The sequence below is a fragment of the Homarus americanus genome, unplaced genomic scaffold (genome assembly GCF_018991925.1).
Source record: "Homarus americanus isolate GMGI-L3 unplaced genomic scaffold, GMGI_Hamer_2.0 scaffold53233, whole genome shotgun sequence".
NCBI classification, from domain to species: Eukaryota; Metazoa; Arthropoda; class Malacostraca; order Decapoda; family Nephropidae; genus Homarus; species Homarus americanus.
The window spans coordinates 2024458-2037506 of NW_024751660.1; the positions used below are offsets into that span (position 1 = coordinate 2024458).

Sequence of the window (13049 nt, forward strand, 5' to 3'; positions counted from 1 at the left end):
TACCCCGGCCTGACCTCCTGCTGCTGCCCAAACCTCACACCGCCACCACCGCCATCCTCAATACCAATACCAACGCCACCCACGATACCAATAATACTAACACCACACATAATATTATATCCACCACCACCCACAACATCACACCCTCCACCCATATTACCACTCCCGCCATCACCACCACCCACAACATCACACCCTCCACCTATATTACCACTCCCGCCACCACCACCACCCACAACGTCACTCCCTCCACCCATAGTACCACTCCCGCCACCCACACCACCTCTATTGTTACTCACAACATCACTCCCTCCACCCATAACATCACTCCCGCAACTCACACCACTTCCACCCAGAACACCACCACTGCTACTGCCCATAACACCAGTACCTCCACCCACAATACCAATACCACCCACAACACCAGTGCCACCGCCCACAACACCAGTGCCACCGCCCACAACACCAGTCCCATCGCCCACCACACCAGTCCCACCGCCCACCACACCAGCAAGTTCAACATTCTTAACAGGAAGACAAAGACTAACAGCCTTGACGGCAGGATCACCCTTAACAGCATGACCAACAGCCCTAACATCAAAACCAACAGCCTAAACAGCAAAACCAACGGCTTTAACAGCAAGACCAACGGCTTTAACAGCAAGATCAACGGCTTTACCACCAAAACTAACGGCCTTAACAGCAAGCTCACTAGCCTTAACAGCAAAATCAATGAACTTAACAGTAAGATCAACGGCCGTAAAAGTAAGACCAACGGACTTAACAGCATCAACAGCAGCAAAACCAATAGCCACACCATCAAATCCAACAGCATTAACAGCAAGACCAACAGCCTCAGCAGTAACAGCAGCTGCGACAGTAAGACCAGCAGCAGCAGCGTCAATAGCACCAAGAGCCTTAGAAATCTGTTCTTGCGAGGAAACGTCTTCAGTAGCAGCTTCACCTTCGGCAACAGCAGCAGCACCACCACCAGCAGCAGCAGCAGTACAGAGGGCCGGGTACTACCCTCTGACAGCACCGTCACTAGCACCAACATCGTCATCATCGGTGATAAAGGCGTTGGTAAATCAGGTACGTGGACATTATCATTTAACCTTCAGTATTTATAGCTCAGTGTGTCGTAGTGTAGTGGAGGCTTATTAGCTCACTGTCTCGTAGTGTAGTGGAGGCTTATTAGCTCAGTGTCGTAGTATAGTTTCGGCTTATTAGTTCAGTGTGTCGTAGTGTAGTGTCGGCTTATTAGTTCAGTGTCGTAGTGCCGTCTTATTAGCTCAGTGTGTCGTAGTGTAGTGTCGGCTTATTAGCTCAGTGTGTCGTAGTGTAGTGTCGGGCTATTAGCTCAGTGTGTCGTAGTGTAGTGGAGGCTTATTAGCTCACTGTCTCGTAGTGTAGTGGAGGCTTATTAGCTCAGTGTCGTAGTATAGTTTCGGCTTATTAGTTCAGTGTGTCGTAGTGTAGTGTCGGCTTATTAGTTCAGTGTGTGTCGTAGTGCTGTCTTAGCTCAGTGTGTCGTAGTGTAGTGTCGGCTTATTAGCTCACTGTGTCGTAGTGTAGTGGAGGCTATTAGTTCAGTGTGTCGTAGTGTAGTGGAGGCTTATTAGCTCACTGTCTCGTAGTGTAGTGGAGGCTTATTAGCTCAGTGTCGTAGTATAGTTTCGGCTTATTAGTTCAGTGTGTCGGTAGTTTCCGCTAAGCCCAGTGTCGTAGTGAAGTGTCGGCTTATAAGCTCAGTGTGTCGTAGTGTAGTGTCGGCATATTAGTTCAGTGTGTCGTAGTGTAGTGCCGTCTTATTAGCTCAGTGTCGTAGTGAAGTGTCGGCTTATAAGCTCAGTGTGTCGTAGTGTAGTGTCGGCTTATTAGATTAGTGTCGTAGTGAAGTGTCGGCTTATAAGCTCAGTGTCGTAGTGTAGTGTCGGCATATTAGTTCAGTGTGTCGTAGTGTAGTGTCGGCATATTAGTTCAGTGTGTCGTAGTGTAGTGCCGTCTTATTAGCTCAGTGTGTCGTAGTGTAGTGCCGTCTTATTAGCTCAGTGTGTCGTAGTGTAGTGTCGGCTTATTAGCTCACTGTGTCGTAGTGTAGTGGAGGCTATTAGTTCAGTGTGTCGTAGTGTAGTGGAGGCTTATTAGCTCACTGTCTCGTAGTGTAATGGAGGCTTATTAGCTCAGTGTCGTAGTATAGTTTCGGGCTATTAGTTCAGTGTGTCGTAGTGTAGTTTCCGCTAAAAGCCCAGTGTCGTAGTGAAGTGTCGGCTTATAAGCTCAGTGTGTCGTAGTGTAGTGTCGGTATAGTTCAGTGTGTCGTAGTGTAGTGCCGTCTTATTAGCTCAGTGTCGTAGTGAAGTGTCGGCTTATAAGCTCAGTGTGTCGTAGTGTAGTGTCGGCTTATTAGATTAAGTGTCGTAGTGAAGTGTCGGCTTATAAGCTCAGTGTCGTAGTGTAGTGTCGGCATATTAGTTCAGTGTGTCGTAGTGTAGTGTCGGCATATTAGTTCAGTGTGTCGTAGTGTAGTGCCGTCTTATTAGCTCAGTGTCGTAGTGTAGTGTCGGCTTATTAGCTCAGTGTATCGTAGTGTAGTGTCGGCTTATAGTTCAGTGTGTCGTAGTGCCGTCTTATTAGTTCAGTGTGTCGTAGTGTAGTGTCGGCTTATTAGCTCAGTGTCGTAGTGTAGTGTCGGCTTATTAGTTCAGTGTGTCGTAGTGTAGTGTCGGCTTATAAGCTCAGTCTGTCGTAGTAGTGTCCTTAAGCCAGTGTAGTGTAGTGTCGGCTATTAGTTCAGCGTGTCGGTGTAGTGTCGGCTTATTAGCTCAGTGTCGTAGTGTAGTGTCGGCTTATTAGTTCAGTGTGTCGTAGTGTAGTGTCGGCTTATTAGTTCAGTGTGTCGTAGTGCCGTCTTATTAGTTCAGTGTGTCGTAGTGTAGTGTCGGCTTATTAGCTCAGTGTCGTAGTGTAGTGTCGGCTTATTAGCTCAGTGTGTCGTAGTGCCGTGTTATTAGTTCAGTGTGTCGTAGTGTAGTGTCGGCTTATTAGTTCAGTGTGTCGTAGTGCCGTCTTATTAGCTCAGTGTGTCGTAGTGTAGTGTCGGCTTATTAGTTCAGTGTGTCGTAGTGCCGTCTTATTAGTTCAGTGTGTCGTAGTGTAGTGTCGGCTTATTAGCTCAGTGTGTCGTAGTGTAGTGTCGGCTTATTAGCTCAGTGTGTCGTAGTGCCGTCTTATTAGCTCAGTGTCGTAGTGTAGTGTCGGCTTTTAGCTTAGTGTGTCGTAAAATCTTGCCTATTTTATTTAATGCATCTCCCAAAAAACCCAACACAACAACAACTCCATCATTTACTCAGTGTTTAAATCCTCAAAAAACTCTGACCATTTAAGTTTAACCAATAGTTTTATCTTATCTTACTGAAACGTTTATATATTGATCTTACTGAAACATTTATATATTGATCTTACTGAAACGTTTATATATTTGACCTTACTGAAACGTTTATATATTGATCTTACTGAAACGTTTATATAATGATCTTACTGAAACGTTTATATATTGATCTTACTGAAACGTTTTTATATTGATCTTACTGAAACGTTTATATATTTGACCTTACTGAAACGTTTATATATTTGATCTTACTGAAACGTTTATATATTTGACCTTACTGAAACGTTTATATATTTGACCTTACTGAAACGTTTATATATTGATCTTACTGAAACGTTTATATATTGATCTTACTGAAACGTTTATATATTGATCTTACTGAAACGTTTATATATTGATCTTACTGAAACGTTTATATATTGATCTTACTGAAACGTTTATATAATGATCTTACTGAAACGTTTATATATTGATCTTACTGAAACGTTTATATATTGATCTTACTGAAACTTTTATAAATTTGACCTTACTGAAACGTTTATATATTGATCTTACTGAAACGTTTATATATTTGATCTTACTGAAACGTTTATATATTTGACCTTACTGAAACGTTTATATATTTGACCTTACTGAAACGTTTATATATTTGACCTTACTGAAACGTTTATATATTGATCTTACTGAAACGTTTATATATTGATCTTTCTGAAACGTTTATATATTGATCTTACTGAAACGTTTATATATTGATCTTACTGAAACGTTTATATAATGATCTTACTGAAACGTTTATATATTGATCTTACTGAAACGTTTATATAATGATCTTACTGAAACGTTTATATATTGATCTTACTGAAACGTTTTTATATTGATCTTACTGAAACGTTTTTATACTGATCTTACTGAAACTTTTATATATTGATCTTACTGAAACGTTTATATATTGATCTTACTGAAACGTTTATATATTGATCTTACTGAAACTTTTATATATTGATCTTACTGAAACGTTTATATATTGATCTTACTGAAATGTTTATATATTGATCTTACTGAAACGTTTATATATTGACCTTACTGAAACGTTTATATATTGAACTTACTGAAACGTTTATATATTGATCTTACTGAAACGTTTATATATTGATCTTACTGAAACGTTTATATAATGATCTTACTGAAACGTTTATATATTGATCTTACTGAAACGTTTTTATATTGATCTTACTGAAATGTTTATATATTGATCTTACTGAAACGTTTTTATATTGATCTTACTGAAACGTTTTTATATTGATCTTACTGAAACGTTTATATATTGATCTTACTGAAACGTTTATATATTGATCTTACTGAAACGTTTATATATTTGATCTTACTGAAACTTTCATATATTGATCTTACTGAAACGTTTATATATTGATCTTACTGAAACTTTTATATATTGATCTTACTGAAACTTTTATATATTGATCTTACTGAAACGTTTATATATTGATCTTACTGAAACGTTTATTGAGTCGTCGTATCTCAACTTCTTCAAAACATCATAAGAGTTTTCGTTGAAGGAATAGCCAAGTGGAACATCATATAGCTAGGCATCTTGACGGGCAATTTCATGAGGTCGTTGGCCACTGACAAGATCTCCCTCAACCTCTGTACCAAGAAACTGACTCTAACGTCGATGGAAAAATTCATACAACAAAATCTATAAAATACAATAAAAATAATAAATAAAAAAAGAAAATTACATCAATAAAACATAAAATTAATAAATAAATTTGACTATATACCTAATGATAAATTAAAATTTGACCATGGAGAGAGAGAGAGAGAACAGGTAGAAGACAAGGATTAGTCAGTCTTGAGTACTTAACCTAACCAAGTCCCTCCCTGGCCTAAGTTACAACACACGCTATGATAGGTTAAGCTGGCCATGTTATACAATCTCTAAAGGCATAACCATCAATTAAAAACTAATAATATTGATGATAATATAAATGTGCAGTATTTATTCATCTGTGAGTAATGAAGATTGATTACATTTTTGAACACAGGTAATTAAGTACAGGTAGTGTGTATTTTATTCGTCTACCTATTCGTAAGGATTGGTTTTAATGTGTACCTGAAGATCTAGTGATGAGTTGGGCTACAAGAATATATATAATATACTGTATGCCAAAAACATTATATACTGTATACCGAAAACATTATATACTGTATACCGAAAACATTATATACTGTATGCCAAAAACATTATATACTGTATACCGAAAACATTATATACTGTATACCGAAAACATTATATACTGTATACCGAAAACATTATATACTGTATACCGAAAACATTATACTGTATACCGAAAACATTACCTAATGTATTTTTCTTCACATTTGATTTGATTTAACACAAATTATTCACACTATCTAAAGAATAATATTTTATCAGTATATATTGTATAATTTTAATGTTTACTTTGTATCGGAAATTTCTTAAAAAACAAAATCATGAATTCATTTTATTCAATTTAGAGCGTTTTGTTTTGTTGTTATATATAGTTCTAGTAAGATTATGATCAAGTATGACAACTCACTCACTCCTTACAAGTTAATATTATAACTAATAAATCAAACAGATGACTGAAAATTATTCCTATACAGAACCCACAAACATTCATATGCAAAGTGAGCGTTTAACTGACCTACGGAGATACTAAATATATAGTATACATATGTGTGTGTGTAAAAAATTTGCATAATACACAAAAGAGGACGTAAGGCCGGTTAGGTGGGTGTGGAGACCTGAGGGTGGCGGGGACGTGTCTATTTGAGCCGGGGTTTACAAATTCCCTGAGTCTGGATTGGCGAGGATTACTTAGAAAAACGCTTATGGTTACAGTGTGATCTCTCTCTCTCTCTCTCGCTTCGGCCAATCATATCTCTTATACATATCTCCTTATCTCTCTCTCTCTCTCTTTCTTTCTTTCTATCGCTTTGGCCAATCATTCCTCTCTCTCTCTCTCAGCCGATAACGTTACACCATACCTTAGGTGACCCAGTAACTCAGGCAAGTTAAACCATTGAAATTTAAGACACTATTCAGAGATCATAGTTATAAATATCCTAAAATATACCGCAATATAATATAAAACAAATTGATATACCGGATATATCTATAATATAAAAAACAGAGATCTCCCCCCCAAAAAAAATCCCAAGCTGGGGAATCGTGGAGTGAAGTGTATCTGTGTGGAACCTTTAACTAAACACACCTGCAGAAGGAGAGTAACGTAACCAAGATTGGTGTGTGTGTGTGTGTGTGTGTGTGTGTGTGTGTATGTGTGTGTGTGTGCGTGTGTGGTTACAGCTGTGGTTAAAGGTGTTGTTCTGTTGAGGATCAAGATTACATTTTGTTAGTGAAGGAGCTACACCGTGTTCCCGTGTGATGTTATCCTCCCCTCCGCCGAATACGGTACATGGTTGTTATTTACATGGCAGGTTCTTCCCCGTGCTGTCTAATACCTCTGCCTACCGATTACTACAACACTATCTATATCGCTCCGTCTGTGTGTGTGCGTTACTCTAGCCAGGTCATCTTCACCCTGGCCTCCGTCCGCCATATTTGCCCCCCTGCAGCATTGTGCTCTTCCGCCATGCTCGTGTCCTCCCTCTAACTTATACTCGCACGTCCCCTGTCAGCAATATTTGTCCTCTTCTCGCCGTATCTGTCCCCTGTCCGCCATATTTGTCCTCCGTCTGCCATGTTTGTCCTCTGGTGGCGGCTTCGTCACTGTCACCAGGTTTACACAGCCATGGCGGGTGTGCTTCCTCACCACCGCTCATCAATCTTCCCACCTTGTAGTTTTTTTTATGCATTGTATTGTCTTTACCACTTTCCCAGAACGCGTTTATCTTGCGTTTATACAGTTGTCTTGCCTCCGGGCGTGGACACAACATGCCATGGCTGAATCGGAAGTCGTTTCTCCCGCCTTAGCCTCCAGCACCGTCGACCTTACCGCTGACTGGTCCACCGTGAACACCATGAGGGTCGAGGATCTCCAAAGATTCCCCTGTAATTCTTTTCCGAAATGGAGATAACAGAATGCATCAGGTGACAATAGTCTCTATTTACTGTTGACGCCAATTTAACCTCCGTCTTTGAATTTTAGTTCAAGTGGAACTTACGGAAGCGTCTTGGTGTGATTAAGATGAAACTCACTACCACCTTTGTGCCCTGTACATTATGTTCTAACGCTACAAAAATTACTTTGATATATGAACCTTTGATAATTAAATCATAATCCGAGGCCCTGTCGCCATAGTATCGGAGTCAGTCATTAGTGAATACTACGTTGGCAACACTGGTTATTTGGATCCGAGTGGATCACTGGTCAAGCAGATCACTGGTCAAGTGGATCACCAGTGAAGTGGATCACCGGTAAAACGGATCACCGGTCAAGCGGATTACTCGTAGAACGGATCACTGGCCGAGAGGATCATTAACAGAGCGGGTCACTCACTGGCAGTGTAGATATGTCATTTAATCAGTAGCACCAACTGAGAGAGTGAGCGTCATCACCAGTATTTACACAGTGTAGTGGTACAATGTTATTTCAGGAAGCATTTTCAACAGCCACCTCAACACATCACCACTACCAGCAGGTTGTCGTGTACCACACCCGGGCCTCCAACCTCTTCCTGCTGACACACCTACTCAGACGAAATGTGACGATAACACCAAACATTACACCACCACATCTAGCTTAGCCATGTTAGGTTAGGTTAGTGTTGTGTATAAATTTGTCTCGAGTACAAGATGATGTAACACAGATCCTGAGTCGTGTTTTTTACTGTTATTATGAACGCACTTGGCCCTTGTTTGTGTCATCACGCGGACTTGTACTGTACTGTCGTGTTTAGCGGCACCAGCACTACTACCCCACTCAGTCAATGACTTACGTAATAACTGACTGAAATTATTTTCTTACACGGATTCAAATGACTAAACGTTACAAGAATCCCTCGTTACAAAGAGAATTAAATACAACAATCATTACTTACTTCCACTTAAGCGTACGACCGTGTGAAAATAATCAACAACAAAACAAACAGGAAAACATAAGAATGACAGGATAAAACTGAGAGAAAATAAACATTGTAATGATATAAGATGAAAGTGACAGAGATCGTGTGTTAAGACGTGTGCACAGATTCAGGCCCGGATCCTCGACACTTTCAGAGCACACACAGTCACCTTGGCCTCAACCACCAAACTCTGTACAGGACCACTAAGGCCACATCACGGAGAGAGGGATATACTTTTAATGAACCTCTTGTGATCTTAAAACATTATAGCGTTAACAAATGTAAACTCAGGTAAATATATGATCTAAACACGAGCTGCATCATCATGGTGAACCAGTCATGATGAATGTGTGATTGGTGACTTTCAGGGTAACTCTCCGTGCATAGTTCAATCTTGCATCGAGGTCAAAGGAAATGACACTGTTGGTCACTGCTTCACTGTTGTTTAGGGAAAGGGTCATCACCGAAAGTCACAGAGGTCAGAGGGTAGATGACAGTGACCGCCGTGAATACCTTGATACTAATATTGTTATGTGTTATGTTGGAAAGATTAATTCACACCGATGTATCTACCGGGAACTTTTCTGGTGTGTGTGTGTGTGTGTGTGTGTAAGAGGTTGTTAAGGTGCACACAAGGAGCTAACGTCGGATATTTACACAACGCAGGGAATTTGGCACGACATCAAGATTAACCTTACTTCCTCAAGGGTGCTGCTGCCATGAACAACAAAGGCCACTTCTCTCTCTCTCTCTCTCACACACACACACACAATCTATCTCCCACACACTCTATCTCTCACTTTCTCTCTCTCACTTTCTTTATCTACCTCTCTCTCTCATCAAAAGTATCCTTATCGCAACAAGAGGTTATGAATTTCAACCCATATTAAAGTATAAATGAAAAGAAGAACATTCCCCCTACCCGGTCAGGACTTGGCAGTGTGGGGGTGAGGCGGGCGTGTGGCTTTTTTTTTTTCCTAGGGATTACATTGGGTGTGACCGAGAGACTGAAGGTAACACATCTAGTTTTTACGACATATCTCCAGAGAACTTCCCACAACACACTACCATTACAGTACCAGTCTCATTATGATCTAACTACCCCTGTGCCACTTCCATCACCACTACTAGCAACTTTCATCACTCAGGTATACAAGTAGAGTATTATCACCACTACTAGCAACTTTCATCACTCAGGTATACAAGTAGAGTATTATCACCACTACTAGCAACTTTCATCACTCAGGTATACAAGTAGAGTATTATCACCACTACTAGCAACTTTCATCACTCAGGTATACAAGTAGAGTATTATCACCACTACTAGCAACTTTCATCACTCAGGTATACAAGTAGAGTACAATCACCACTACTAGCAACTTTCATCACTCAGGTATACAAGTAGAGTATTATCACCACTACTAGCAACTTTCATCACTCAGGTATACAAGTAGAGTATTATCACCACTACTAGCAACTTTCATCACTCAGGTATACAAGTAGAGAATCATCACCACCTACACCACTTTCATTTACCATTACTACAACTATTATCATCACCACTATTATCCACTCCCATCACCCCCCCAACATAACCACCATTACCACAACTACTGATACTAATACCATCCCATCACCACCATCATCATATCACCACCTCCCTCGCTAACACACGACTACTACCACCACTAACACCACTACCTCCTTCTCCCTTACCATAGACACCACTACCACCACCAACACGACCACTAACACGACCACTAACACCACTACCTCCTTCTCCCTTACCATAGACACCACTACCACCACCAACACGACCACTAACACGACCACTAACACCACTACCTCCTTCTCCTTACCATAGACACCACCACCACCACCAACGACCACTAACACGACCACCAACACCACTACGACCAGACACCACTACCACCACCAACACGACCCTACCTGCCTTCTCCCTTACCATAGACACCACTACCACCAACACGACCACTAACACCACTACTTCTCCTTACCGCACCACTACCACCACCAACACGACCACTAACACGACCACTACTACTCCTTCTCCCTTACCATAGACACCACTACCACCACCAACGACCACTAACACGATCCAGACACCACTACCACCACCACGACCACTACACCACTACCTCCTTCTCCCTTACCATAGACACCACTACCACCACCAACACGACCACTAACACGACCACTAACACCACTACCTCCTTCTCCCTTACCATAGACACCACTACCACCACCAACACGACCACTAACCCCCCCCTTACCATAGACACCACTACCACCACCAACACGACCACTAACACCACTACCTCCTTCTCCCTTACCATAGACACCACTACCACCACCAACACGACCACTCTAAATACAACCACACCACTACCACTACTACCCCCTATCACGACCACTACCACTACTACCCCCAATCACCACCACTACCTAACACTAGCACCAGGAGCGCCCCTCTATGTTTGCCATGTGGCGCCAGACAGCGGGCTAAAGGACTTTCTCCTTCCTCGCCAGGTGGGAAAGGTGTGTGTGTGTGTGTGTGTGTGTGTGTGTGTGTGTGTGTCTGGGCCCTCCCACCTGTACCTGTTCACCTGCATACCTGAAGCATCTCCTCCTTGCCACACTCCACCCCGTGTACCTCACTGTGTTCTTCCACCTCGTGTACCTCCATGTCCCCCCCCCCACCCATTGTGTACCTCTGTGTACCTCATACCGTCTGTCTACCTCCCGCCCTTGTGTCCTCCCACTCATGTGTACCTCCCACCCTTTGTGTCCCTCTCCCACCCCTTGTGTTCCCTCCCCACTCCTTTGTGTCCCTCCCTACCCCTCTGTCTCCTCCCTCCCCCTGTGTCCTCCAATTCCCTTGTGCTCCCTCCCCACCCCCTCGTGTCCTCCCACCTCCCTCGTGTCCCTCCCACCCTTGTGTCCCTTCCCCACCCCAGGTCCCTCCCACCCCTCGTGTCCTCCCACTCCCCGTGTCCTCCCACCCCTCGTGTCCTCCCACCCCTTGTGTCCTCCCACCCCTTGTGTCCTCCCCACCCCTCGTGTCCCCTACCCCTCGTGTCCTCCCACCCCTTGTATCCTCCCACCCCTGTATCTTCCTACCCCTGTGTCCTCCTACCCTCGTGTCCTCCTACCCTCGTGTCCTCCTACCCTCGTGTCCTCCCACCACTCGTGTCCTCCTACCCTCGTGTCCTCCCTACCCTCGTGTCCTCCTACCCCGTGTCCTCCTACCCATGTATGCACCTATACTTCCGCCCTTATTTACATATATATACCGGAAGTCGCATTCCCCATCACAGAAAATTCAGATAAAAAAACCCTAATCCCAAGTTTTATGTACGATACCGTATATCACCCTAGTATATCACCCTAGTATATCACCCTGTATATCACCCTGGTATATCACCAGTATATCACCCTGGTATATCACCAGTATATCACCCTGGTATATCACCCTAGTATATCACCCTGGTATATCACCCTGGTATATCACCCTAGTATATCACCCTGGTATATCACCCTGGTATATCACCCTAGTATATCACCCTGGTATATCACCTAGATATATCACCCTGGTATATCACCCCAGTATATCACCCTGGTATATCACCCTGGTATATCACCAGTATATCACCCTGGTATATCACCCTAGTATATCACCCTAGTATATCACCCTGGTATATCACCCTAGTATATCACCCTAGTATATCACCCTAGTATATCACCCTGGTATATCACCCTAGTATATCACCCTGGTATATCACCCTAGTATATCACCCTGGTATATCACCCTGGTATATCACCTCAGTATATCACTGTATATCCTAGTATATCACCCTAGTATATCACCCTGGTATATCACCCTGGTATATCACCCTAGTATATCACCCTGGTATATCACCCTAGTATATCACCCTGGTATATCACCCTGGTATATCACCCTAGTATATCACCCTGGTATATCACCCCTAGTATATCACCCTGGTATATCACCCTAGTATATCACCCTGGTATATCACCCTAGTATATCACCCTGGTATATCACCCTGGTATATCACCCTAGTATATCACCCTGGTATATCACCCTAGTATATCACCCAACTGGTATATCACCCAGTATATCACCCTATATCACCTAGTATATCACCCTGGTATATCACCCTGGTATATCACCCTGGTATATCACCCTAGTATATCACCCTGGTATATCACCCAGTATATCACCTGGTATATCACCCGGTATATCACCCTAGTATATCACCCTGGTATATCACCCTTGGTATACCCTAGTATATCACCCTGGTATATCACCCAGTATATCACCCTAGTATATCACCTGGTATATCACCCTGGTATATCACCCTGGTATATCACCCTGGTATATCACCTCAGTATATCACCCTGGTATATCACCCTAGTATATCACCCTGGTATATCACCCTGGTATATCACCCAGTATATCACCCTGGTATATCACCCTAGTATATCACCTAGTATATCACCCTGGTATATCACCTGGTATATCACC

General features: G+C 42.4%; 1 protein-coding gene across 1 annotated transcript in view; it reads left to right on the plus strand.

The window, feature by feature from the left end:
- The first annotated feature begins 434 nt into the window (after nucleotides 1-434).
- Nucleotides 435-13049, plus strand: part of LOC121854782 (putative uncharacterized protein DDB_G0282133) — a 53685-nt gene continuing 41070 nt past the window's right edge. Inside the window, exon 1 of the mRNA XM_042349558.1 lies at nucleotides 435-1092. Coding sequence (XP_042205492.1) covers nucleotides 579-1092 — 514 coding nt within the window. The 5' untranslated portion in view covers nucleotides 435-578. The remainder of the gene's footprint in view (nucleotides 1093-13049) is intronic.